Source organism: Archocentrus centrarchus, chromosome 13, assembly GCF_007364275.1.
Source record: "Archocentrus centrarchus isolate MPI-CPG fArcCen1 chromosome 13, fArcCen1, whole genome shotgun sequence".
Classification (NCBI taxonomy): domain Eukaryota; kingdom Metazoa; phylum Chordata; class Actinopteri; order Cichliformes; family Cichlidae; genus Archocentrus; species Archocentrus centrarchus.
The window spans coordinates 34,295,514-34,323,269 of NC_044358.1; the positions used below are offsets into that span (position 1 = coordinate 34,295,514).

The following is a 27,756-nucleotide window of genomic DNA, read 5'->3' on the forward strand; positions in this document are numbered from 1 at the left end:
TGATTTGAGGTGAAGTTGAAGAATTTGGAGGTAGTTCTCCTCCTTCATTATTCCATCCACTTTGTGGAATGTACCAGTACCACTGGCAGGAAAACAACCCCAGAGCATGATGCTACCACCATGTGCTTGACAGCTCGTACAGTGTTCTCAGGTTTGCAAGCCTCACCTTTACTCCTCCAAACATGCCTCTTGTACTTGTAACCAAATATCTCAATCTTTGTCTTGTCTGATCATAAAACATTAAGGGATTTGGCTTGTCCATGTGGGCAGTGGCAAATTTGAGTTGAGCTTGAAGGTGTTGATTTTGGAGCAGGGGCTTCTTTCTTGGTCAACACCCTCTCAGCCCATAATGATGTAAAACTGGCTTCACTGTGGACAGTGATGCTGGTGTTCCAGCTTTTTCCAGTTCATGGCAGGCTTGAGCACTGGTGGCTCCTGGGTTGTTCCTGAGCATCTTAATCAATTTTTTCTCAACTACTGGTGACAGTTTGGGTCTCATTCCAGACCTTGGCAAAAGGGTGACACATCCAAATAGCTTGTACTTATTGTTTAATTGTTTAAACTGATTATCCTTGAATATGCAGGTTTTCAGAAATGGCCCATTAAGCTTCTGGAAAGGCCTACCCAAAGCCCTGACCTCAAGTCTATTGAAAATTTGTGGACTACACTTAAAAGTTGGGTCCGTGCCAGAAAACCAATCAGTTTAAATGAACTCTATCAATTCTGCCAAGAAGCCAGCCAGAACTATGCCAGGAGCTTGGTGATGGCTACCAAAAGTGTCTGGTTGAGATGCAACTTGCAAAGAGACATATTATCAAATATTAGTGGAGGTGTATCTATATAGTTGAGCCTGCATGTGTATTTTAGGCCCTGTGTGATTTAGAGAAAATCCAAAATCAAACTGAACTGTGTTTTATAGTCATTAAAGATGCATGCTGTACAATCATTTCACCCAGGAAAAAGAAATCACTAATGTTGCCAAATTACCATGACATTCATGCCCAAGATGAGTGTGTGTAAACATCTATCTGCAACTTTATATTTTCTCATTGCCTGCGCATCTGACCAAAAAAAAAAAAAAACTGACAGAAAAAACAGTTGAATTGATCCCACTATATGAGATCCGTGTAGCTATGTTTGTGTACTTGCATTCAAGCAAGTACACAAACAAAAGTATTAAAAGTGCAAAGCAAAAGTATTAATAGCCCATGAGTGAAGAACAGCATAGCATTGACATGTTCCTTCTTCATGATCAGCATGCACGCTTTCTTTTTTGCCAAACCTAAACCAAATTTGCATTCATTCCCAGTTGAAAATACTCCCCAACAAATGGTAACATTTACCAAAAAATCATAGAGCTCAGCTGTTGGAGAAATAACTTTTTCATACAAATCCATCATTGATTTGTTTTTGTGAGCGGCACGCAGGTTTGGATGTCAGGCGGCAATGAAACAAGTCCAAAGAGAAAATCATCCTTGGGCTTGTCCTTCACAGAATTTGTGATGGCAACAAAAAGAGGGTATTTTCCTATGCTTACCCTTTACAGCAGTCTGACAGTATATTTATAAATGTGTGGTTTCCATGTGCTCCCCTTGGCGCCTTCTCTTCCAGTAGCAGATCAGTGACTGGACTGCTAATGGACCCTGACGAACAGGAAGTGGAAAGTAGTATATAACAAGCCACTAGAGACATCATGTTGTACGCTAGAGGGCCATTAACCAAAGTTTCCATTTATTTATCCCCACACCAAAAAGAGGAGGGCGCAGTGGCTTCTTGCTAATTGCCAACAGAAAACCGTAGAGGTAGCTGGGGAGCAGCACCGTAGCAGCAGACTCCTCTCTGATGGTCCCTGATGGCTGTGTTCTACTCAGTAATTTTCTTTGATGCACGCTGGTAGGAGGGAGATACCTGCTGTACTGACAGTACACTGACGTAAGAACCTGGTTGCCAAAGCGGCACCAGGGACTGAGCATGTGCAGTGGAACTGTAGTGTCACGCAATGACGTTAAAGAGGAGACAGGACAGATGCCAAGTGAGTGACGAGTGCAGGTACCTTGTCACAGCCTTACTCCTAGAAAGACAGACAGTGGCTGGCTCTGTGAGCTTTAGCTGCCCACAAATGATACCACCAGACCATTTGTCGCAGCGTAACTGACACCCATGGAGTGCCCTAAGTAAGCCCCAGGGAAGGGTAAGGTTAAGATGGAAAACAAAACACTAAAGCGGGTCATGTAATAGGCCTCTCATTTTGCCGCTGCCATTGTCAGGCCCACTGGAGGAAACCTAATTTATTTAATAGCCCATCTCTACAATGCCAGGCAATCGGTGCGAGAAAACAGAAGGCAGAAACGATGAAAGCGTAGAGGGAGAGCGGGAGGACAAACACTTTCTTCACATTCACTGGCGAGATGTGATTTCCAAAGTGAAGATCTGTGTCAGCCATCTGGTGATAAAGAATAGCAGCGAACTATGTCAGCATGCTTCTTTCAATAATGCAAGCATGCATGCTGTCACTACACAATTGACATTTCAAGGCGAGACTTCCGTGAAATGCCAACTTCTGTGTATTTGTTACAGATATACCTCACATGCATGTTCTCTATTTTCTTCCTACAAAATGAATCTGCTTCCCCTGAAGAGTAAAACAACTTCTCCTTCATACGACTGTACAGTTTTTATTACTACAGGTAACAATTCAAGCTTGCTGCAAATGGCTGCATTTGTTTTCAGTGGCATTTTGCATTTACAGGGATTTAGCCAGCATCCTGCTCTCTCTCTGTCTCTGCACTTGCACTCATATTCAGCTAATCAAGGTTGCCAGCAGAGCTAAATCAAATCTAAAGCTTAGAGGTCCTGACAGAATGTATTGGCCTTCGGTGAAATGAAAGAGTATTTCTCATTCAACAAAACATAAGCTGCTGATTGCATGCTTCCGTGTTGTTTTCAAGGCCTTTGCAATTGTAAGAGGTGACAAATGATGCATAAATACTTTAGAAAAGCCTTACTTCTGATTGGGACAGATTTTATGTCATATATAATAACATGATTTAAAATGATTACAACCTCATGTGGAGAATGATTGAATCAAGACCATTTTATTTACTGTATATGTGACTTCTGAAATGTGACAAACCGTGCATGGGTATCAATGGGACAATTAAACAGCCAAACACTCTGCATGGAAACTATAAAGAGATTTATATACGTTTGCATCCACCATTCCTTCCCCTCCGTCCTTTATTATTATAAAACACAAATATTATATCACCCACAGGTAAATCTCTGGGTTTGTCATTGGTATCGTTCTCATTGCAGGACCAGTTAAAAATGTGCTCTCTAGCCTCCACCGCTTACACTGTACTTTACTGCCATTTCCTTTCCATGACTGTGTAATTATTTAAGCTGTTATTACACATGAAACATGGCTAAACACTATTATGGCATCGCTGAAAACAGGATTGCACCAAAATTGCACACACACCACACACACAGACGCACACACTCCACCCCACCCCCACCCCAATACTCTCTGGTTCTCAGCCAGACTGCTGATAATGATAACTGTAAAAAAGATATCACTCACAGCATTGCTCTAAATCTTGTATAAACTCAAACATCCACCGGGTTTTGTAGACCGACGTCCTGGTTAAACTTAGTTGCTTAAAATGAGTCTGGGCATCTGAGCAGCTGTTTTTCAGGGTCCATTTGGCTTCTTCATAACAACACTGCCAGATGAAATTTTCTTATGAATGCTCATTTCTGTGTATGAAAATATTCACTGTAGGTTATCTGGTGTTCAACTTAGTTTGACTGAAAATATCAGATTCAAACAATAGACAAGAATACAGTTTATTAAAAAATAAAAATACAATAAAAGTACAATGTGTTACTGAGATATATTCTAAAACACAGCTATCATTTGCTCACATTAAAATGACTAAATTCATCAGATCATAACATGCACTTATTGGCTGCTTCATTAGGTGCACATGTTCAGCTCCTTGTTAATGCAAATATCTAATCAGCCAATCACATGGTAGCAACTCACTGTATGTAGGCACGTAGACATGCTCAAGATGGCCTACTGAGCATCGGGGGGGGGGGGGGGGGGGGGGTATTTTCTTGGCACACTGAGCCCGTTAGTCTTTTTTATGACCACAGTGTACCCATCTTCTGATTGCTGCAGGATAACAAACAATAACACTCAGAGCTCAGATCAGCTCAAACTGGCTTCTTGAACATGACAGTGAGTTCACTGTATTCACATGGCCTCCACAGTCACCAGATCTCAATCCACCAGAGCACCTTTGGCATGTGGTGGAATTGGAGATTCACATCACGGTTGTGCAGCTGACAAATCTGCAGCAACCATGTGACGCTATCGTGTCAATATGGACCAAAATCTCTGAGGGAAAAAAAAACTAGCGAGGTGTAACTAATGAAGTGGCAAGTGAATTAATTTTTTTTTTCTACTAAATAATTGTGTTAGACACTTTTAGTTCAAGAACATATGACCTTAGCTTGTGGCTTTACAAAAATGCGAAACATTATACAAAAACAATCATGCATACAAAACATAATAATATTCAAACAGTGGTAATTCTCCTAACATTCTTGCAGCTTTCCTCTGGTGGACACATGTTGGCTTGGCTCTCACCTTGTGTAGAAAAGCTGCTGGAGGACACAACATCAGGGACCTGGAGAAACATCAAACTTAAGGTTTTACTAACCAAACAACAGGTCCTTTTTTGACAACAGTCACAGGAATCCATGACATGAAAACACTTGGAAGACAACTACTCCCTTAGAAGGGGTTGGTAAACCAGCAACGACCAAGCATTGCTTGAGTGAGTGGTCAACAGGACAGATATAAACACAGCATGTTATCTAAGTCAATAAGTCTACACCAAGACCCTCCGAGGCACAATTACCTCATCGGTATTGACATGCTAGGATTGGAGGATACCATTAGAGGCTCTGTTCTGCACATCTGTAGATCAACATTCATGAATATTATGACGAAGAAGGCAGGCGCTTAGGAGTGTCCGGTAAGCTAACAATAGTGCCATTATTACCAGTTTATGCAGTAACCTGTTGTAATTCTAGACATAAATCTGTGTGATGGGAGGGCGGCAGAGGTGCCTTTCCCTCACACTCTCAGTAACAGGGAAAGATGCGGCATGAAGTCCAGCTGCAGAATGACTGCCTGCATTATTCAGCTCCAGTTCATCTCTGTTTCTACTGGCCTTTCTCTCTCTGACTCCCATCCCTCCCACCTTGTCTTTCTCTATCTTACCTTGTGAAAGCTGACAAAGTCCATCTGTCTATGAGTTTCCCAGAATAGCTCACTGTTAACTGCATCTGCAGAGTGAAAAACAGCTTTTTAGCTTGATCTAACCTAACAGCTCCTTCAAGCAGCAACAGCATACTTTGGATTTGAAGCAGACCTCAGCAGAAGAGGAGGATTTAGAAAAGTGCTCAGAGGTCTGCAAATAATAATGGCGTTTTAAATCTGTCCGTTTATGTTTGTCTGAAAACACACCTGGACCGCCTAGCTATGATGTTAAAACTTGCCTATTTAGTTTTAAGAAAACAACAATAAGTTATTTTCAAGTAACTTACATTGCCATAATTTAAAGATGTATTCATAATATATCAAATATTTATATGTACGTTTATGTACAGTCATGATAAAAAGAAAGCATGTCCTCTTAAATTTGCAAGTTTTCCTAATGCATCGCAAATGTGGAAGGCAGGAAGAAGGAACAGATTAAGACCACAGAGAAGATTAATGGATGTAGTGAAGGAGGATATATATAGAGAGTTGGTGTGGCAGGATACTAGGGATAGGGTGAGATGGAGGCAGATGATCTTTTGTGGCGACCTCTAAAGGGACAAGCCAAAAAAAATCATAAGAAGAAGCAGCAAAGTGACAAAAACCAAACACAGCATATCAGGACAAACGCCTCACACCAACTGTCAAACACAGTGGTGGAGGGCTGATGATTTCAAGAAGATTTGGGTCTAGTTTTGCAGCCACAGGACCTGAGCACCTTGTGTTGATCATGAACTCCTCTGTATGCCAAAGTATTCTAGAGCAGTGGTCCCCAACCTTTTTTGAGCCGCGGACCGGTTTAGTGTTAGAAAATATTTCCACGGACCGGCTTTTAAGGTGTGGCGAATAAATACGTCAAAATAAATGATACGATCATAACCAAGTGTGATATTTTCTACGTATAATAATAAAAAACGGGAATCCACTTTGTATTCGTATGCAACTCTATCAGCAGCGTTCTCGTAACATCCCGCCTCAACATGAATAACAGGCTCTCTGCCCACAGCGCTCCCTGGTCAGCTGTTAGAGCCATGGTAAAACATGCCTTCAAAATAAGATACACCGCAAAAACAAATACAGTAGAAATCACCTCAGTCGGATTCAAATGGCCCAGTTTGGGGTCTATTATCGAATTTCGCTGCAATGGCTTCTGCTTCATCTATGAATTTGCTTCTGCAAATTTTATAATCTGAAATTTTACTCGTAAGTGCAAGTTTGTAGCTTACACTTGCCACGATTGTCCCCGGTGAAATGAACTGATATAAACACTAAAACAATTTCCAGGCGTTGTTAGTGTGTGTGTGTAGTTGTGCATGAACGAGCCGATGCATGGAAGTGGGCGGGCAGGAGCTGAGGAGGGTTTTAGCGCTAAACTTATCCAGTTTATGCGATCACATTTAACTGGAAATTTATTACAATGGGACCAGATTTTTCATCCGAGGTAGGTGAATATCCGACGGATTTATGTGATGATTTTATTGGAATTAATGTTAGGAAAAATCAGGACCTGCAGATGCCATCCAACTAGAGCGAAAACCCGATTTGTGCGACTTCGACTTAGGTGATTTTTACTGTATAAAGCGCATGAAAAATACAACTCACCATAACACTGAATCAGTGTAAGCCCCCTGAGCTTGTTTCTCTGATACTCATTTTTGCTGGCTTCTGGTTTGACTGGGTTCGGCCGATTTCACATGGAGCGTGGCTGCAGAGCCGCGGTGTCAAGCGCTGGAGAGTCAGTTTGATGGCTGTGTCTACCTCACTGCTATCCCCGGTGTTGATAAATAAAAATGGTAAATGGACTAGTTCTTACATAGCGCTTTTCTACTCTTGTTGAGCACTCAAAAATTTAAAGAAGCGTTATGTAGGTCAACCAACCGATTTAGTTAGACAGGCCTGAAGCTTCTGGGTTTAATTTTAGCGGTGACGTATCATGTGAGCAGAAACGTCTTGACACGTCAAGAGGAAGTCATGGAGGGAAGTAACGGAGCGAATCCGCCCATTTTTCAAAATAAAATATAGTTTAGGCGCAGATAATAAGTAAAACGGAAATAATTTAAGTTATTTATTCTTTATGTGCGGCCCGGTACCAAATGTCCCACGGCCCGGTACCGGTCCACGGCCCGGGGGTTGGGGACCTCTGTTCTAGAGTGAAATGTGTCTGACAGCTAAAACTTGGCCATAATTGGGTAGTGCAACAGGACAATGATCCCAAGCACAAGAGCAAATCTACAACAGAATGGCTGAAAAAGAAAAGAATCAAGGTGCTGCAATGATCCAGTCAATGTCCAGACCTCAACCTGACTGAAATGCTGTGTGGGACCTTAAGAATGCATAAACGAATTCCCTCAAACCTCATTTAAATGCAGCAACATTGTAAAGAAGAGGGGACCAAACTCCTTCACAACAATGTGAGAGACTGATGAATTCATACAGAAAATGATTACTTCAGGTTATTGCTGCTAAAAGTGGTGCAATATGCCATGTTTATAGGTCATCTGAGGTTGTATTTACCTAATTTTAAGACCTCCTCAAGACCATTTTTTTAATGTTCTGAGATGCAAAACCTTAAAACTAGTAGAGGATGTATTTTCTTTCTTTTTAAAGTGACTGTGTGTCTATTGTAAAAAAAAAAAAAATGCCCATGTGATTTTTTTTTTCATTTTTCTTTTAATCCCACCACAAAACATGTATAACTTGCATTACACATCATCATTTTGCAAACCATGCTTGCAAAATGCAGATTCTTGAATCCTGCATATATCCTGTCCTAATATTCCTGACATCCACTGGCTTCATTCCCACACAGTGTGACCAGTTCGCGAGCTCTAATGTTGCCTAAATTGCATAATCCTATACAGCAAACATTAAAAATTGCATTGTTATTGTGGAGAAAAGCAAAACAGACAAACCACTCTGCAATGAAACTGCACTGGTATGTGATCATAGTCTGACTTTGACAAAAGAAATTAAAGACTTCATTATATTATTGATTATGTATGAGTGCGATGAATTAGTCATGCAAGTTTCTAAAGCCTGTTATGTGAAAATGAAACCTGGTCAGAAGCTACAGCTTAAATGCATCAGGAAAGGCCAGCGTGGAAATTGGACACTCAACACAAGATGTTGCTCAGGCATCTTCGAAAGGCAGCATAAACATTACAGTCATTTAAATTTATAGGTTTTGTGTGGTTTTTGTTTGTTTTTGTTTTTTTGGTGAGATATATGTCACTCTCACCTGTCGAGCCCTCACTAGAGTACCCCAGGTTGACTTTGCCCTCTGGCGCCCCAGCAACTGCACTTCTCCCGAACACCGATTGGTCAAACCTGCAAATGAATGGTCCAATAGAAAAGACATCTTTTAGCAGAGGTAAGGCAGAGGCATCTTCTCAGCGGCCATGCTGTTGTGAAAAGATAGTTTTCTTTTCCCAGCTAAGCTGCAGTATATCACGGGCCTCTGCGCTGTTTTTAATCATAAAGTGCGTGGACAGATTAAAAAAAAAAAAAAGCAGTACATCATCATGATCATTCTTCACTGTATTTTACCATCAGACTGAAGTACTCAACTCTGAATGTATATTTCAGCTGTATGGAAAACGCTGACAAATGTAATGTTTAATAAGCCGGCTTCCTAAAGGAGCTAACGACAGTCTGAATCATGTTAAGTTATTACCAAAATAATGACTGTTTAATGGACGTAATTTCAAATTCATGTCTTCAATTTTCTTTTATAATGAGGATCAATAAAAGCCCGTTCATTCTCAGAAATAAGTCGTATGCATTAACTAAAATTCATGCTGACTTTTCATAATAGCTCATGTAAAATATAAATGGAGCTCAGCGCAGCCAGGACTGTGCTGTAGGTCTCTGATTACAGGAAGCTGCTTCTTCTACAAGAAAGTTGCTGTCTCTTGAGACCCTGCAGTAGATCTAAGCTTTAGAAATCTCTGCACAAAACAAAAGAGCTCTTAAATCTCACCTTAGTACCTCCTGTGGGCTTGCTTCTGAAAGGTAAAAAAAAAAAAAGAAAGAGGCATCAAGTTTACTGTTATGAGCTATCAGCTGCTAACTTTATTATTCTCACTGCACTGACCACAGAAACATTATTGCATCTACATCAATATGAAAGCTGTAAATGTCCTGCTGTTTATTAGTTTGGGTTCTGCACTAATATCATAGCCTCCAGTCAGTCTGTAATTTAACAGTGAAAGCTGGAGTTGTGTGCTAATGAGTTTTGTAACATGGTTCGTGGTTTCCTTTGCCAAAGGTCCTCCTGGCCATGGCGAAAACACCACCGTAACAATGGCACAGATGGCACCCGCCTCAGGAGCAATATAAATGCTGCTCTTTCCCTTTATAAGGAGAGGAGCAGTCTTTGTCATTATATTTTAAATCCCTGCTGTCATGCTGGCTGGCATCTTTGAGGGTTAGATCCCTTACATTTCTCCCCCACAATTACAAAGCATACATTAGCCCCCACTGAGGTGGATTACTCAGAGAAGAGCTCAGCAGCTTGAAAGCACGCCACGTCCTCTAACATTAGAAGCATCCTTATGAAGTAACTTTCTCAGGGATGTTACAAAGAATGGAGCCAGGACAATGATGGAGGAGGTATCAGACATTTCAGGCACAGAATTAGCTGCCAGGAGAGAAAGGTCACACCTGTTTTATAATAATCCCCTGGCTCTGAACCACGGTCATGATTTGCAGTGGTCCAGAATCAGTCACAGGGATTACACTGACTTAAAATGTGCGACTAGGGGCCACTTTTTCTTATCGCACACAAACAGATCTCCTCTGCCTCCTAGAGTGAGCATCCCCTCAGAGATACCGTTTGTTATCTGTAGTCTTTAATTACTGTATGCTCAGTGACTTTTTTGTTAAGAGTTGGGTGATTAGATTGATAAGTCTTTCCAGTTTGTACAGTAAATATGAAAACAAAGAAAACTGACAGTTAGAATAGCTCAACAAAAAAAGAGTAAAATCCACCCAAAATGCAAATTATATCCAGTTTGCATGCAAAAATCTGAGAATAAATTCATGTTAATTCATACGTTTCAACGAGGTAAGGTTGTGGTCAGAAGTTTACAAACGTTCATCATGTGCATGAATGTCATGGTAATTTTGAGCTTATAATTATTTATTTGAACTGTTCTTTTTCCAGGGTGAAATGATTGTACAGCGTGCATCTTTAATGACTTTAAAATTGGGTGCATTTGTTTGAATTTATTCAATAGGTTCAAAATAATACACACAACTGCAAATAGATACATCCACTCACAAATCTTTAATAAGTGGTACTGAAGGTTCTGCAATGTGTTTTAACTTGAAAAAGCCGAGGCCTATTAACTACTTGTTAGTGATCATGATTGACACTGTACATATGTATAAGTTATTCAAATGTGTCATCACTTTCATCCAACTCTGAAAAAAGAACAGCTCAAAGAAATCATTAAAAGCCCCAAATTACCATGACATTCATGCTCAAGATGAGTGGATAGAAACTTTTGATCACAACTGTGTACTTAGCTTTTAGGTTGGCTGTTTTCCCTATTTCCAGTAGTTCTCTAAACTAATAAATAAAAATAACTTTCCCAACATGTCTTGCTATTCCATTTTGAAGAATGCCTTTTTTTTTTTTTTTTGTGGCCACGTGTTATAGTGAAATAGGTTCGGTCGTCCAGACTAACACATCTGGCAGGTACCAGGTGGAAGTCAGGATCTCAGGTTCTCCAAGGTAAACTTTGGCAAGCAGGTTGGTAGGTTGTCCAAGGCCACTCCTCTTCACATCTTAGTGGCTTTTATCAATTTCTCTGGGTTTAGATTGATAAATGAAGAGGATCTGGATAGAGTCCCTTTGTTTTTCAATGTAGACATGTATTCCAACACTTGGCTGATTCTGCTGATACCCACTGAAAAAGTAAGAACATTTCACAAAAAAAAAAAAAAAAATCACAGTCTTCCAATCCTGCAGCCATGTACACATTTTTCTGCTGCTGTTTCCTTTCTGCTGAGAACTAATGTTCTGCTTTTGTCAGAAAGAATTCTGTGTATCCTTGTTGAAGGCCACCATGGGGCAGTGCAGAGTCACAGCACGCATCCACCCATCTTTTTTTTTATCATACTTTATTCACAGCTTCTATACTGGAAAAATGTGATGTATGTTCACCAAGAGCAAATAAATGTAAAGTGCTTACTTGCTTGTCTCCTTTGTCTGTAGCAGAGGACAGTGCAGATGCAGAGCAGGATGAGCAACAGAAAAGCAGAGAGGGAGGCGGTTATCGCCACCGGGACTGTGCAGTCGCCTCCTTCCTGCAACACCTCTGCGACTGAGAAGAGAAGGTCACATTGTTGTTTCAGTGAAGAAAAGCTAAAGCAGTGTTTTTTGTTTTTTTTTTACTTTGCAACTCATTTACAGATTTGCAGGCTTGGTGAAGATAGGACTGTTTAATATCCTGATTTAATTTGTAGTACATGCATGAGTGTGTTTGCAGAGGGAAGCTGCTCCGAGCGAAGAAATTGTTACCACTGCGAGAACAAATTGAACATGCTAAGATAATAAATGCATTCGTAAGCTGAAGCTTTGGGCCTCAGAGGTTTGTAACATCAGCACCACTGTGACGCATTGACTTGGCAGCCCTGTTCTGTACCACTCTCAACTTCTAAAATAACACTCAGTGATGATTCATATGCTTCCCAAAAGAGAGAAGGGGACCGAAATATAAAGGAGGGAACAAAGTGAAACACACAAAGAGTGAAAGATTAAAAAAGAAGCACAACAGCATGTAAAGGAAGAGAACTAAAGTAGGACAGAACAAAGAAGCTTGACAGACAACTTTCACTGTTCATTTGTGCATGTGCATGCATGGGTTATTTAATATAACTCACCCACTTTTAGACTGATTCGGCTCTTCAGTGGTTTGGGGAGGGCAGACACAGAAGCCAGACAGTCCACGTGAGAACTCTTTGCTGCCAACACACTGAGGTTGCTGGTCAGAGTGAAGAGGCGCTCTCCCGACTCTTCACTGCTGATGTTGTATTCACTCAGACCCACCTCCACACCATTCCCCCGAGAAAGTGGACGATTATTATTTACAGCTTAGTATGCTTTATTAATTTTAATGTTAACAGTCTGATTTGTTCAGAAAGCACCCTGAATATAACTCATCTTAAAAGGAAATTTTACCAATGAATGTTGACTGTTAATGTCCAATTCAAAAGAAATTGGAGGAGCTGAGGTCTTGGAAGGTGACCAGTGTGTCTCAGATTTATCATCACCTGTTCAACTTGAAGAACAGAGGAGGCAGTTGTGCTGCCTCATTCGTGATGCTGCACTGGCACATTTTACAACACTGAGTGCAGGAAATGTTATTGCACGCTCACATTTTACATTTTGCACATTGTAATTAATTTATCACAAGACACTTCATACCAGGGCATTCTCATTCCCAGATATATTGCTGCTTTGTCAAAGCCTCTGGCCTCTTATAGTATCATGGTGCGCAGAAATTGCCCAAATGAGGACTTCTGAGGCACAACTTCATAAACAAAACAAAAAAAGACCTTTATTCTGGTGGAACATAAGACCTTAAAACTCCAAAACAGAAAATCAACTCCTGAATCCAAGGAAGTATAACAAGCAGGGAGAACTGAACAGGCCAGCTGAACAGACAAGCTGACAAAGGACAAAGGGTGACAGTGACTATAAATACACAGAGGGGTGATTGGGGCAGAGTGGAGACACCTGGGGACACAGCTGAACTAAATCAGATAACAAGGGGAAGTAAAACTAAAACATGGCCCCAGAGACAAATGACTGTCAAAATAAAGCAGGAAGTAACAAGACAGATAAACACCTACCACAGAGACTGAGGATATACGTCGAATACTGTGGGGGATCTAAAAGTCTTAAATATAAACAAACTATAACCTTGAGTAAAATTCAGATAGCTATACTAAAACTACAAAAGCCTGAGAATGTAAACATAAAGAAACCAACGAGGAAAAACTACTGAAGGTAAATGAACCCAAACAGGACATGAACCTCGGCCTCCTGGCTTACACTTGTGACTTATTCCACCTCAGGAGGCCTTATCATCCTTTACAAGAGGACCTTTATCTCTTAATGTCTAACATTGCAGTGGCTGATGTGTCAAGGCATGCCAAAGGGATCTCTGTGTATATCTCTGCTACTCCAGCAGCATCTAGCCGAGGGGCAGCATCTGAAGCCCTGGGATGTTGTTTGTTCCCATGTTTTCATTCATTCGGAGCATGTGTATCTTTCCCACTAGCAAGTCTGAGGGTCCATAAGCTGGAACTTAGATCTGAGTCTGTGATTTTGGCTTGCAAGAATCACTAGACGGAAAACTAGAAAACGGCAAATGACCTCGTGGGCCACTGGCTGTGAGTCCTTTTAAAGACTACAAAAATTAATTACACAGTGTATGTCCTTTCAAACACAGGGATGCCTGTGTTGCGGGTTGGCATTTATTGATTTATTCAATGCAGACAAAAACTAGAAGGATGAAGGCAGATGTACTCGGGAGCATTTGTGTCTTCAGGTTCAGCCAAATGCATCAAAACTCATTTCACAACATTTCATCATTCAGCTCTCCTAAAGATACAGTGAACACAACTGTAGAGCTTTTCAAAGTGAAAGAGGATAACATCCTTGACTGACCAAGTCCATTATCTGGTTTCATACAAAGGGTCTGCAGACGTCTATGGGTCAAAGGCTTCAGGAAGTCACTGACTGCAAAGGATTTTACAGAACATTAAACCTGGTGATTTTGTTTGACTTCATGTGCATTTGACCAATTACTTTTGAATTCCTAAAGTTCAGGCACTATTTACAGAGGGAGTTCATTAGTGACGTAATCCTACCCGAATTAAAGCTGACACCTTAAACTCTCTAAACCTGTGTTACTTTAACCCTCTGCTGTTGTTATGGTCCCTGGGTCTAGGACCATATCCATGTCTGGTTCTGTCTTTGTCTTTGTGTTTTGTCCTTAGCCTTTTATTTCTAGTTAGCTATGCCTCAGTGTTTAGTCCTTTTGTTCTTGTTTAGTTTTTCTGTCTGCATTTAGTATTCTCAGGCCTTCTTATTGTAGTTATCTGGGTTCTGTCCTTTGTTTGTATTCTATTCCCTGTTTCTGTTATCTTGCCTCCCCTGTGTCTTGTCTAGTCTCCATCTCTGTGTTTGATGTTTAGCTACTTCCTGTTTTGAATTTTGTTAGACTTTATTCCCCTGTGTTCCCTCGTTCCATGGTTTCCCTTGGTCTCCAGGTTTTTGCACATCTGGCTCCTTTACAGCCTTCTTTTGTATTTTGTATTTTTCCCCATAAGTTCCAGCAGTAAGGCAGACTTCTAAGTTTGTCCTCCAAATCATGCACTGTGGTCCTACTCTTGCTGCTACACAGCCAAACATGATAGATGTCTAAGTCATCATATTTTGGAGAAGGCCAAATTGGGGTTCTTGGGGAAAATGTGTTTGGTGTGTATCAGAATGATTATTTTTTTTGTTCCCTGATTGCCAAGACTCAGAACAATTTCATTAAAAATCACACAAAAAAACAAGCATATTCTGGTTACCTAGGGTTAGGGTTAGGGTCATCAACAACTATAACTTTGATCTCTAGAGGGTTAATGTAGTAGCTATTATTTTTATTTCTCACAAAGCAAATAACAGTCCCTTTACACTGTAAAGTTTGGTACTGTAAAGTTTCCAGTACCAAATATACTGACTGTATTATCTTAAGGTACGTTACAGCAGGATATACTGCAGGCTGGATAGTAAGAAAAATGTTCTGTTGTTTGTTGAAAATAAGGATCTTCTCTGATTGCTTTGGTGTATTTACCTCTTTGTCATTCACCTGCCATTTCAGTACCGGCTGAGGGTACCATCCTGCAGCTTGACATTCAAACAGGACTGACTGTCCCTGAAAAGCCAACCTGTTCTCCCCGAGGACTTTCACACTGCCTTTCTCTGAAATAAGAAAGCAATCAGTCACAAACTTGAAAGATATACTTTTTACCTTATTTTTTGTTTCACACATGTGCAGTATATGTTTATATGCAATACCAGTCAAAAGTGTGTGCCCACACTTTTGACTGGAACTGAATATTATATGAATGTAAGTGAGCTCAAATTGTGGACAAAACAGGGTAGGGTTCTCTCAGCTCCATCATCAGTCTCCTCTGAAATCCTTGTATTGGGATGGACTCATCTCTGCCCACAGAAGAGCATCACCTCTTCAGCCGGCCTGATCACTTACAAAAGATGGATTTCCATCCTGGGTGATTGATCACATGCCTCCAAGTCTAAACTGCCTGATGAATACTTCTCCTTTTCTCCCCTTCATCTCCTTCCCTGCCAGCCAAATAAGCCACTTAAAGCTCTGGGAGATACAGTATCTCATATGTGAAGTCTGTTGTCAGACAGAATGAAAGGTGGTGGAGGCAACACACAATTGCTACAGACAGAAAGATAATTGCAGGAACTTGGGTGCTTTGTCTGAGCGAATGACATGTCTGTGTTGATTTAGGTTCAAATCCTCACAGGTTTTATGCGCATTATTGGTTGTCCTTTTTCTCTTGGAGCTTTTATTTGATGCCTGATTCAGTGTCATAAGCACCATACTCACTCGTGTTCTTTGAGCAACACATCCTGATGGTGGATTTCAGCTGCTTTTCTCAGCACCACCGGGTAAAGATTAGCAGGTAGCCCGCAGCCTCATTTGCACTGATTGATGAGCAGCTCTTGGCGATCGTGGCTGATTGATACATCTGAACAGATAAAGAATGGCATCGGCACACACAGTCCCAGCCTAAGTGATCCCTGCAATAAGGCTTAATATGGTTTGTTAATCACTGTAGGGAAGCTGGTTGTGGGTTGTGTGAAGTAGGGAGCCCTCACATAAATCTAATTTTAGTGATTTTTTTTTTCATCAGGGATCCCAGGAGACTAAATTGCTGTTTTAAAGGAAGCTTTTAATCATTTCCGTGTGTTCATGTGCAGATTTGGAGTGTGCCCATGTAATTTGTATTAAATGAAACAGTATATACTCTATGTGAGGGTATGAGCTTACTCCAATGAGAGTATCTGCTAGGCCTCTACAGACCAATTACCACAGGCATTTTCTATCTTCTCTGATTTATCAGATGTCTGTTTTTCTGCAGCTCTTGCCTTCACTTCAGTTCCCGTTCATAGTCAACAGCGCATGCAACCACACTAGCTTGCTTGAGTGAAGGGTTTGTGTGGCTGTACTGCAGTTGTGATTTAGCCAGCATATGAACTAAGCAGAGAAGGAGCAGCGAGAACTTGTAGTCATATTTACATCATCTCCATTTGGGACAATTAAAGCAGGGAAAAGTGGATGATAGCACACAGCGTCAACCAGCCTCTCTGCAAGTTTGTGGCTCTGTTCCAGCCGTAGATTTGAGGCAGCAGCACACAAATCACAGGCAGAGTTGCTGACTGTTAACTGGGTGTGCCAGGATGCACAATTAATTCAACAGCTATGTCAGGCCCTAGTGATCCTCTGCATCCAGACTGGAGGGGCTGATTCACCATGCACTATTGTTAATGGCTGCATGTGTCAGTGGGGATTTGTGGCACTGGCAGCAGTGGGGGGCTCTCTCCATAATATATTGGAGGCAGTGGGTCATTGGTTTTGTTTCCTGTCGTATTGTGCAGAGGAGATGTTTCCACACTGACTTTTTTTTTTTTTTTAACTGAGCTCTCACTTCAAGTGCACATACTTTAGATGCAAATCAAGTGAAGCATCTTTTGAAGAATTTACTGAGTTGCCATTTTGTTTGATGCTTGCTGCTTCCATATGATCAAAAACTGTGACATCAGCAGCACAGAGTCATCACTGACAGCTTAAATTAAGGATCATGACTACCACAACAGTCCCCAATGTGAACAGTAGATGTGGACTCACCAGAAATGTGGATATTACTAACATATCTAATAAATGCTTCAGATACGCTATATATTTAAACAAAAAGACCCATCCCCTTGAGGGGCTGGAGCCAGCTGCCATTGGGTGAGAGGCAGTGTATATCCTTCTCTGCGCTACCTTCCATTCATCTTAAAGGAGGTTAAAAAAAAAAGACCCTTTTCTCATCAGCCTTATTCATTTTTGTACAGTTCTTAATTTGTATAGAAGTGAAAATGTTTGTAATTGGTGTGGCCAGAAATTACACTAACTTGCTAAATGTTTCTTTCAGTGTAAATGCTACAAGGGAAACCCCACTTGATGAAATGCACAAGATAACAACTCTATTGGCCTGGTGGGCCTTGTACCTCCTTACCATCTGAGAACAAAGAGAATCCTGTAAATTAAGGAGAATCTGCTTAACCTTTTTTCTTAACTGATTACCATTCAGTGTAATGGGATATTTCATCACTTGGATGTATATTTATTGTGTTGCACTGTTAAAGGCAGTGGAAATACCAAGATGGTAGGTGCATCAATGATATCCATTAATGTATTCTTTATTTCTTTAATCCTTTCAGCACTTTGGTTGTACCATGATTAGGTTTGAGCTTTAAGTGAAATTATTTTTATTTTTATTTTAGAAAATCATCCGTCTAACCATCCATTAGATCTGCCTAATCATCATTAATTGCCAGAAATTAAACAGCCCTCTGGATCCCATGTTTAAATGTGCACACCACATCAGATGTTCTCTAATCCACTTTTTTCAACTACAAATACTGATGCTTCTGAAGTTCTTAAGTTCTCAGCAAATGTGCCTCGCTCTGGCATACAGCATACAGTAAATGAGGGGAGGAGAGGAGATTGGCTGTAACTGCAACCTGTAAATCCCGCTCTGCTGCTGCCTGTTGTGACTGGCATGTAGTGTCCAGGCGTTTCCAACTTGTATTTCTAGCTGGGGGCCAATCAATTCATATCTCCAACACCACCCACGCTGCCATTAACAGAGTCGCATCAAACATCATCATCAAACATGCCGAAGCAACTTCACTCCACCACACAGCTCCTAATGATACCCTAACTTTGCTATTGATCTCTTGGGCGCTTTTTCAATTGCTTTTACTATAAACCGAAAATATGCATTCTTCAGTTCCCCATTTCAAAGCAAGCTATAAAAAAAAAAAAAAACGGGGGTCTTAATTAAGGTGTGAAAGTTAGATGTTGAGGCAAAATTCTCTTGCTTTTGTTTTTGAGGCAAAGGTTTTTAAAAGCCTCGCCATCTGCTTTGTTTCTCTGCCTGGCTGGCGTGTGTGTGTGTGTGTGTGTGTGTGTGTGTGTGTGTGTGTGTGTGTGTGTGTGTGTGTGTGTGTGTGTTTGTGTGTGTGTGTGTGCTCGCAAACTGTAGTTCACAAGGAACTGAGTATCCTTGAGGGAAAATGGCTGCACAAAAGCCTTTGAAATTCTCTGCAGTGTTAAAAAAAAAAAAAAAAAAAAAAGCACACTACCTCGCTACCTTCTTGCTTCAGTGAGTAGCACACACACACACATGCATGCATAAATGCATCTGCATAGTTTTTCTGACTCTCCCACAGACAAATACACACACACACACACACACACACACACACACACACACACACACACAGGAGAATGTACAGACCTTGTACAAACAGCCTCGCTGTTTTCCTATCAATGCCCTGGAGATCACAGGTCACTTCTCCCTGGTTGTGTCTCTCTGTGTTATTCAGGACAAACATCCATCCACCTTCCTTTTTTTCAGCCATCACATTCGGATTGATGGAGGGCAGGACACCAATCTCATTAGAGACAGTGAGTGCTACACTACCACCCACCAGCCAAATCATAACAGTCCACTGGTTGCTGGAAGGAGTGCAGGTGAATCTGGCTTTTTCCCCTCTCAGGACCGTCAGAGTTCCGGGGGATAGATTCAGAGCTCCAACTGCTAAAAAAAAAAAAAGAGGCATAGATAAAATATTGTATGAAAGTTTACTAGTTTGATTTAAAACTCAGTCTGAAATCATCTTTGTAATAAATGAAACAAAACAAATCACCAGAGCACTGCTTCACAACACTGCTGAAGTACTTTTAAAGAAATAGTTGAACATTTTGGGAAATAAGCTTATTGGCTTTTTTGCCGAGATTTACATGAGAAAATCTATCGCACTCATACAGCCAGCAGGCACGTTGCGTAGCTTAACATGAGGACATGGAGCAAAAAAAAAATTGGCTGCCAAAATCCATTAAGCATCACACACTGTTTCTTGCTTATTCCAAGAAAGATTTCACTTTTTTTTCTCAAATGCATATTGGCTCATTCAAAATGTAACCCAGTGTTCACAGCACTATCAACCATTAGCAGCACATTATTTAAAATGCTGTTGTGAATTAGTTAACTGAAAAAGATACTTTTTATTTCATAGTCATGAGATAAACTCAAGTTTGTGCAAGAAAGATCAAAGAACACCATTAAAAAAATTAAACAAAATAACCATAAATGTGTTCATTCAAACTTCTGAGTGTTACTCAAGTTTATAGAAAATGCACATGCATACCAATGAGAACTTCCTTTGGGGAATGGTTATGTTTTATACACAAGTTATATGACACATATGCTGTTCAACCACTCATTAACTGAAATATCTCATTAGCAGCAACTCAGTGCATTTAAGCACGCAGACATGGTCAAACCGAGCATCAGAATGGAGAAGAAAAGTGATTTAAGTGACTTTGAATGTGGCGTGGTTGTTGGTGCCAGAGGGGCTAGTCTGAGTATTTCACAAACTGCTGATCTACTGGGCTTTTTTAACACAACCATCTCCAGGGTTTACAGAGAATGATCTGAAAAAGAGAAAACATCCAGTGAGCAGCACCTCTGTGGGTGAAGGAGATCAGCCAAAGTGCTTCGAACTGACAAGAAGTCAAAAGTAACTCAAATAACCACTCGTTACAACCAAGGTATGCAGAAGAGCATCTCTGAATGCACAACATGTTGAACCTTAAAGCAGCAGAAGGGGTCCAACTTGGTGCTAGCAAAGTGTAACCAGTGAAGTTTCCAGTGAGTGGGTCTCTCATTCTGTGATTTGCTCATGAATGAGATGGGTTTTTTTTTTTTTAATTTTGTCTTACATAAAATAAGTCTTCAATTTAATACATAAACACTTAGTATGAGGTTTTTTTTTTTTTTTCTCCATACAGAAGGGGAACAGTGTGAATTTGGGAGAATAAATGCAAAAGAGAGAAGACCCAGTGTGTCACTTTTAAATAAATGTGTCATGGCAGGCCGCCGTGCAGGCAGGAAGGAGGACCCCAAATAGCAGACTCGGGACAGGTGTAATTCATTCACTCGCTTTATTTACCCCAATCTGACAGACATTAACATGAGCTCTCCCTGGCATACACTTAACGGAGAGACGTGAAACTAACTAGACTTGACTTGAGCAAACAGACGTACATGCAGGACAGCAGAGAACAACCATCAATGACGCGACAAAGAACAAAGCAAACCCAGGGGCTTAAATACATACAGAAGGCAATGGTGGGTAACAAGAAACAGCTGGGGAACACAGGGCACAGGTGAACAGAATCTACCTAATCAACAAGGGAAGACAACTAGACAGGACACACAGGGAGTACTAAACTATCAAACTAAAACAGGAAGTAAACAAAGACATAATGCAGACTAAGCACAAACCCATAACCAACTGAAGACCCACATGAGAGAAACCAAACATACATAATCAGAGATAACCAAACATAACCAAAAGAACACAAAGCACTGGGCCACCGGCCCAGGATCATGACAGTACCCCCCCCCTCAAGGGCCGGCTCCCGACGGCCGCAACGAAAAACAAAACCCCAACCAGGGTGGGAGGCGGGGGACCAGGACGGAGGGCTCGAGACAATAAGGCCAAAAGGGCAGCAAAGTCCAAAAAACGAACTAGTACAGAAACAAAAGCGGCAGCACAAGGCTGGAAAAAGAGTCCAAAAACAAAACATGAGTGACCAAACACCCCAAAGACACCATTCAGGGGGCCTGCCAAGGAAACCACAAAAGTGGCAACTCAGTCTTGGGGGCCGCCCGCGCCTCCAGCGGCGGCGGCGTGGACGTGGCGTGGCTTGAGGCCGACCGCGCTCCCAGCGGCGGCGGCAGCAACGAAGAGGAGTCACTGGAGGCCGACCGCGCTCCCAGCGGCGGCGGCGAAGAGACGAGACTGGAGGCCGACCGCGCTCCCAGCGGCGGCGGCGAAGAGACGAGACTGGAGGCCGACCGCGCTCCCAGCGGCGGCGGCGAAGAGACGAGACTGGAGGCCGACCGCGCTCCCAGCGGCGGCGGCGAAGAGACGAGACTGGAGGCCGACCGCGCTCCCAGCGGCGGCGGCGAAGAGACGAGACTGGAGGCCGACCGCGCTCCCAGCGGCGGCGGCGAAGAGACGAGACTGGAGGCCGACCGCGCTCCCAGCGGCGGCGGCGAAGAGACGAGACTGGAGGCCGACCGCGCTCCCAGCGGCGGCGGCGAAGAGACGAGACTGGAGGCCGACCGCGCTCCCAGCGGCGGCGGCGACGACGACGACGAAGAGACGAGACTGGAGGCCGACCGCGCGGCATGCGGCGCCGACGAGGAGGGGTCACTGGAGGCCGACCGCGCTCCCAGCGGCGGCGGCGACGAGGAGGGGTCACTGGAGGCCGACCGCGGGGCATGCGGCGGCGGCGACGGGGAGCAGACACTGGAGGCCGACCGCGGGGCATGCGGCGGCGGAGAAGGGCGACCCCGGGCTCTGGTGGGGAACCCTCGGGTGACGTGGAGCGCTCGGACTGAGCAGAGACCCCCACCGGCTCGGACTGAGCGGGACCCCCTGGCTCAGAGCGCTCGGACTGAGCGGAGACCCCCATCGGCTCGGACTGAGCGGGACCCTCGTGCGCGGAGCGCTCGGACTGAGCGGGACCCTCTGGCGCGGAGCGCTCGGACTGAGCGGAGACCCCCATCGGCTCGGACTGAGCGGGACCCTCTGGCGCGGAGCGCTCGGACTGAGCGGGACCCCCTGGCTCGGACTGAGCGGAGACCCCCATCGGCTCGGACTGAGCGGGACCCTCTGGCGCGGAGCGCTCGGACTGAGCGGGACCCTCTGGCGCGGAGCGCTCGGACTGAGCGGGACCCCCTGGCTCGGACTGAGCGGAACTCCCTGGCTGCATTGCAGGGCGCGCAGCCGTCTCCTCCGACGACTGGGGCTGCTTTGCAGATAGATCGGGTGAGTCAGATGGTGAGGATGAGGGTGACAGGAGAGCTGACTGAGGGCGAGCTAGTGCTACAGGAGCGAACTGCGTGGAAGCAGACTGAGACTGGGAGGTGGCTGGAGCTACAGCAGACTGAGGCTGAGGGAGAGCGGCTGGCTGAGAGCTAGGGAAATCAGGCTGCGTGGAAACTGACCGAGAGCTAGGGAAATCAGGCTGCGTGGAAACTGACCGAGAGCTAGGGAAATCAGGCTGCGTGGAAACTGACCGAGAGCTAGGGAAATCAGGCTGCGTGGAAACTGACCGAGAGCTAGGGAAATCAGGCTGCGTGGAAACTGACCGAGAGCTAGGGAAATCAGGCTGCGTGGAAACTGACCGAGAGCTAGGGAAATCAGGCTGCGTGGAAACTGACCGAGAGCTAGGGAAATCAGGCTGCGTGGAAACTGACCGAGAGCTAGGGAAATCAGGCTGCGTGGAAACTGACCGAGAGCTAGGGAAATCAGGCTGCGTGGAAACTGACCGAGAGCTAGGGAAATCAGGCTGCGTGGAAACTGACCGAGAGCTAGGGAAATCTGGCTGCGTGGAAACTGACCGAGAGTGAGGGAGAGCTGACTGAGATGGCTGGGAGTGAGCTGAGGCTGAGGCTGACTGAGACCCTGCTGCTGCAGTTAACGCTGAAAACCGATGCGAAGGCTTGGACCTGGCTGCCCCCACCCGCGGAACAGGAACGGGTGCAGAGGTCAGCCCGTCCGTGGCTGCCCCCACCCGCGGAACAGGAACGGGTGCAGAGGTCAGCCCGTCCGTGGCTGCCCCCACCCGCGGAACAGGAACGGGTGCAGAGGTCAGCCCGTCCGTGGCTGCCCCCACCCGCGGAACAGGAACGGGTGCAGCGGTCAGCCCGTCCGTGGCTGCCCCCACCCGCGGAACAGGAACGGGTGCAGAGGTCAGCCCGTCCGTGGCTGCCCCCACCCGCGGAACAGGAACGGGTGCAGAGGTCAGCCCGTCCGTGGCTGCCCCCACCCGCGGAACAGGAACGGGTGCAGAGGTCAGCCCGTCCGTGGCTGCCCCCACCCGCGGAACAGGAACGGGTGCAGAGGACAGCCCGTCCGTGGCTGCCTCCCCCCGCGAAACAGGTACGGGTGCAGAGGACAGCCCGTCCGTGGCTGCCTCCACCCGCGAAACAGGTACGGGTGCAGAGGACAGCCCGTCCGTGGCTGCCTCCACCCGCGGAACATCTCTTGCATGGAAATGGGTGTCTGCAGTCTTTTCTGTGGCCAAAGTATCAGAAGTAGTTTTATGGGTCTTTGAAGGAAAAGGGAGTTCAGTCCAACTCAGTATTCGCTCTACATAACTATGAGTTAATGGTGGTAATGAGTCCGTAAGCCAGGGGTGTTCTATTATTAGTCCATGAAGTCTGTGTGCTATGGCTTTCCCCTGCTTGTCACAGGGTTGCCGAAACCACTGAATGCACAATTCCAAAACATGTTTACAGGAGTCCTGCTTAAATCCCTCACTGGGCTGTTTACACAGTGGTTTACAACAATCTGGTTCCATTATTTTCTTTTTGGGGTGCAAAGAAACAGGCATAGACAAAGAGTCACTCACGGACATGATTAATGGTGTATGAAGCGGTGACGGCTGTGTGGAAACCTGAAGCTGTGGTGACTGACTCCGCGGCGATTCTCTCCGATGCTGCCGGGAGCTTGGCCTTCCTCCCTCAGCGGCAGGCAGCGGCGAAGCGGAAGCGCTGGGAGGCCAGGGACCCCTGTGTCCCAGGAACCGGAAAAACGACTCCTCCGGAGTCATTCCGGGCGGCGGCTCCGGCGAAAAGTCTCTTTGCTTCCTCCGGGTTCTCGTCCTCCGTGGCTGCGGCGTGGAAAACCGCGGCGTCATACCGCACGGCTCCGGGGACGAATCATGCAGCTGCTGCCAGGAATTCCCCTTCCGCCATGGCTGCGGCGCCCGCTGAGGAGGGGAGGGACCAGTGAGCGGAGTGACAGGTGAGCGAGCGGCAGGAGACAAAAAAATTCCGCCAGTGCGGATAACTCGTGGCTTAGGAGGAGGAGGTGAGTGGCGTCGCCGGGGACCGTTCCAAAAAGCAGGTCCCCCCAGCGCCAGGCGAGTGCCACTGTAGGGGTCGGAGTCTGCGGGGTCCATTCGTGGTCGCGTCATTCTGTCATGGCAGGCCGCCGTGCAGGCAGGAAGGAGGACCCCAAATAGCAGACTCGGGACAGGTGTAATTCATTCACTCGCTTTATTTACCCCAATCTGACAGACATTAACATGAGCTCTCCCTGGCATACACTTAACGGAGAGACGTGAAACTAACTAGACTTGACTTGAGCAAACAGACGTACATGCAGGACAGCAGAGAACAACCATCAATGACGCGACAAAGAACAAAGCAAACCCAGGGGCTTAAATACATACAGAAGGCAATGGTGGGTAACAAGAAACAGCTGGGGAACACAGGGCACAGGTGAACAGAATCTACCTAATCAACAAGGGAAGACAACTAGACAGGACACACAGGGAGTACTAAACTATCAAACTAAAACAGGAAGTAAACAAAGACATAATGCAGACTAAGCACAAACCCATAACCAACTGAAGACCCACATGAGAGAAACCAAACATACATAATCAGAGATAACCAAACATAACCAAAAGAACACAAAGCACTGGGCCACCGGCCCAGGATCATGACAAAATGTGTCAAAACATTCAACGTGTAGAGACTGAGTGAGAGACAGGACAACTCCCCCAGTCTGTTTGTCACTTTGGCAAATTCTACTTGTCAGTAAGGTATGTTAACAGTGGACAAAATAGAGACAAACTGGGTTAAAAAGGGGACACTTAAAATAAATGGTTAAAAGAAGAGGGGGGCATGGAAGAGACAATTACAGTTATAAATGCCTGCCATTACCCTGCAAAAATTGTTAGGGTTTTCACCTTAGCAGACTGCTTTCTTGTTTGTTTGGGCTTTTTTAACACATCCTTGAGCCAGTGTTAAATAGTTGGGGCATGGGTGGATTTTCACTTAAGAAGAAGAAGAAGAAGAAGAAGAAGAGGGTCTCGTGCTAATAAAGATGTAGCAAAAATATTTTTGTTTGCCAGGGAATGGCGTCCAGTCCATCAGGACTCACGGTAAGAAAGCACTTGAACATTCTGGAGTAAAACATTTTAACAGTAACTACAAAAACACAAAACACACACACAACAAGAATGAGATAATTGGGACTAAAATAGATGAACACATTCTCAGAGGAAACATTTGTGCTCCAAGTGTTAGGGTGTGTTATTCATCATTATATAAAAAAAAAAAAAAAAAATCACAGAGACACATAAACACAGATGCATATCAATGCATAATTGAATCCCAGCATATTTTGTGGCTTTCTATTACTGAGAGGTAAAAGAAAATAGGAATTAATATTAATGGCAAACCTTGAAATGTGGCATTTATGGCACAGTACTCAGGGTGATGTATAACTTGTTTGTGGTGAGCTAACGGCACCTTCTACAGCCAGCGTGCCGAGTTGTAAATTATGCATCCATTTAGGAAATTAGGCCTGAGAAATATCTAGGCCAGCCTATACAGCAATTTCTTTTCATTGCTATCAGAGAATGGCAAACTAATGAGCATAATTTGTGCTTCCTCCAGTTGAGACCATGAACTTGTGACTCTGAAGTTCCCTGACCGTCTAACTGTTAACTAGATAGGCAGCCATTTTTAAGAAAATTAATTATGAAGTGAAGGTAGATCATTAGACCCTCTAATTATTGTCTGTGGTTTTAATCTGATGGATGCTGCTAACAAGCACACCACACCAATGACTGTGGTTGTTAATACGAGCACATTACTGTCCCGTTCCCAGACAAACAAACTGTGCTTGTTTTCAGCTGAACTCTCACCTTCAATCCTGCACGACAGCAGGAGCACTAACAGAGGAAAAGTGTCCATGTTGGATCGGTCAGTCCAGTCAGTCCATTATTCAGTGCAGAATGGTTCTAAAAAAAACAGTAAATCTATTATTTCCTTCATAGATGCGTGTCAGATCATATTTTCATGTTTTAACTGTGATGGCTCACTTTTGGACAAACAGAAATATCAAAACAATTATCAATTGCTGTGACATTCATGGTTCCCAGTAGATGAACCGTCATTATTGTGGCAATCATGTAACTTAGTCTAAAGCTTTCTGTTGCAAATATAGTTGCAAATATAGTTCCAAGAGGGTGAATCCTCATAACTTTGGAGCTCACTTGGCCTTTCCTCTAACGTTAGCAGCAGGAGAAACACTTTAAAAAATATCTCAACATCTACTAGATAGATTGGCAGAAACATTTTGTGGTCACTTTCATGGTTCCCAGAGAAGGAAACCATCACGGAGTTGTTATTAGTAACATTAAATGAACTGTCTGAACGACTGCTGGATGAAATTTACACTCACCTCAGGGTGAACGATACCTTTGGCATACCTGAACTTTCCAAGGTTGATCTTAAGGTCAGAAATGAAATGAATTCAAATCTCTGAAGCAGCTAAATCCCTTCTTAATATTGAGCTCTGATCAGCCTCCACTGTTTGTTCTTTTAGTGTTAATTAGCTAATACCAACACACTAAACCAACATGATGAAAAGAAAACAAGACCGTATGACAAAATGTGTTTGTTCGATTTAAATCCTGTGAATTGATACCTTTCAAACAGAACTGAACTCAGAATTTACTTAAATTAAAAAATGCAAATGCAGCCTAACGAGCCAGCAGACAAAGCAAATTACAGCAAATGTAAATTAAGTCTGAATAAACGTTTCATAAAGCTCTGCTCTCCTTAACGCAGATGCAGCCATTCAAGTTTGGTTAAACTCAGGTGAGAGAATTATCACAGGCTCAGAAAACCACCAACTTACCCCTCAGGTAAAGCGTAAGTAACTTGATGAACTGCATCTGCCTTTTAACCATTCCTTTCTCACAGGATCCAAAGCAGCATTTCCAGAAATCCAGCTGTGTACATTTCACTCACCTTGGGTCTGGCGTTTCTGTGTGAGAAGCAAACAGTGTCATCGATGCTATTTCCTCCTCGTGCCTGGTACTCAGCCGTATCACCCCAAACTGTCCCGTTAAATATTACCAAATTCAGTGGGAACTTTGGCCCATGCCACACACACACACACACACACACACGCCTCATCTATTTACAGAGTGTGACACAGACCGCAAACA

General features: G+C 43.8%; 1 protein-coding gene across 5 annotated transcripts; it reads right to left on the bottom strand.

Moving 5' to 3' along the window:
• Positions 1-4,111: 4,111 nt before the first annotated feature.
• On the bottom strand, positions 4,112-27,645 carry LOC115789960 (immunoglobulin superfamily member 5-like). Of its 5 annotated transcripts, none has more exons than XM_030743564.1 (10): positions 27,557-27,645; positions 26,446-26,541; positions 18,941-19,240; positions 15,193-15,320; positions 12,224-12,389; positions 11,533-11,664; positions 9,315-9,339; positions 8,574-8,662; positions 5,297-5,361; positions 4,112-4,697 (listed from the first exon to the last, which is right to left on the bottom strand). In XM_030743564.1, exons 2-10 carry the CDS (start codon positions 26,492-26,494, stop codon positions 4,587-4,589), a joined length of 1,065 nt encoding a protein of 354 aa, XP_030599424.1. In that variant the 5' UTR covers positions 26,495-26,541; positions 27,557-27,645; the 3' UTR covers positions 4,112-4,586. The 5 variants fall into 5 exon arrangements, with proteins under 5 accessions (XP_030599424.1, XP_030599422.1, XP_030599423.1 ...); XM_030743562.1 differs by having other exon boundaries at positions 18,941-19,243; XM_030743563.1 differs by having other exon boundaries at positions 27,444-27,577.
• Between the last annotated feature and the right edge of the window lie 111 nt (positions 27,646-27,756).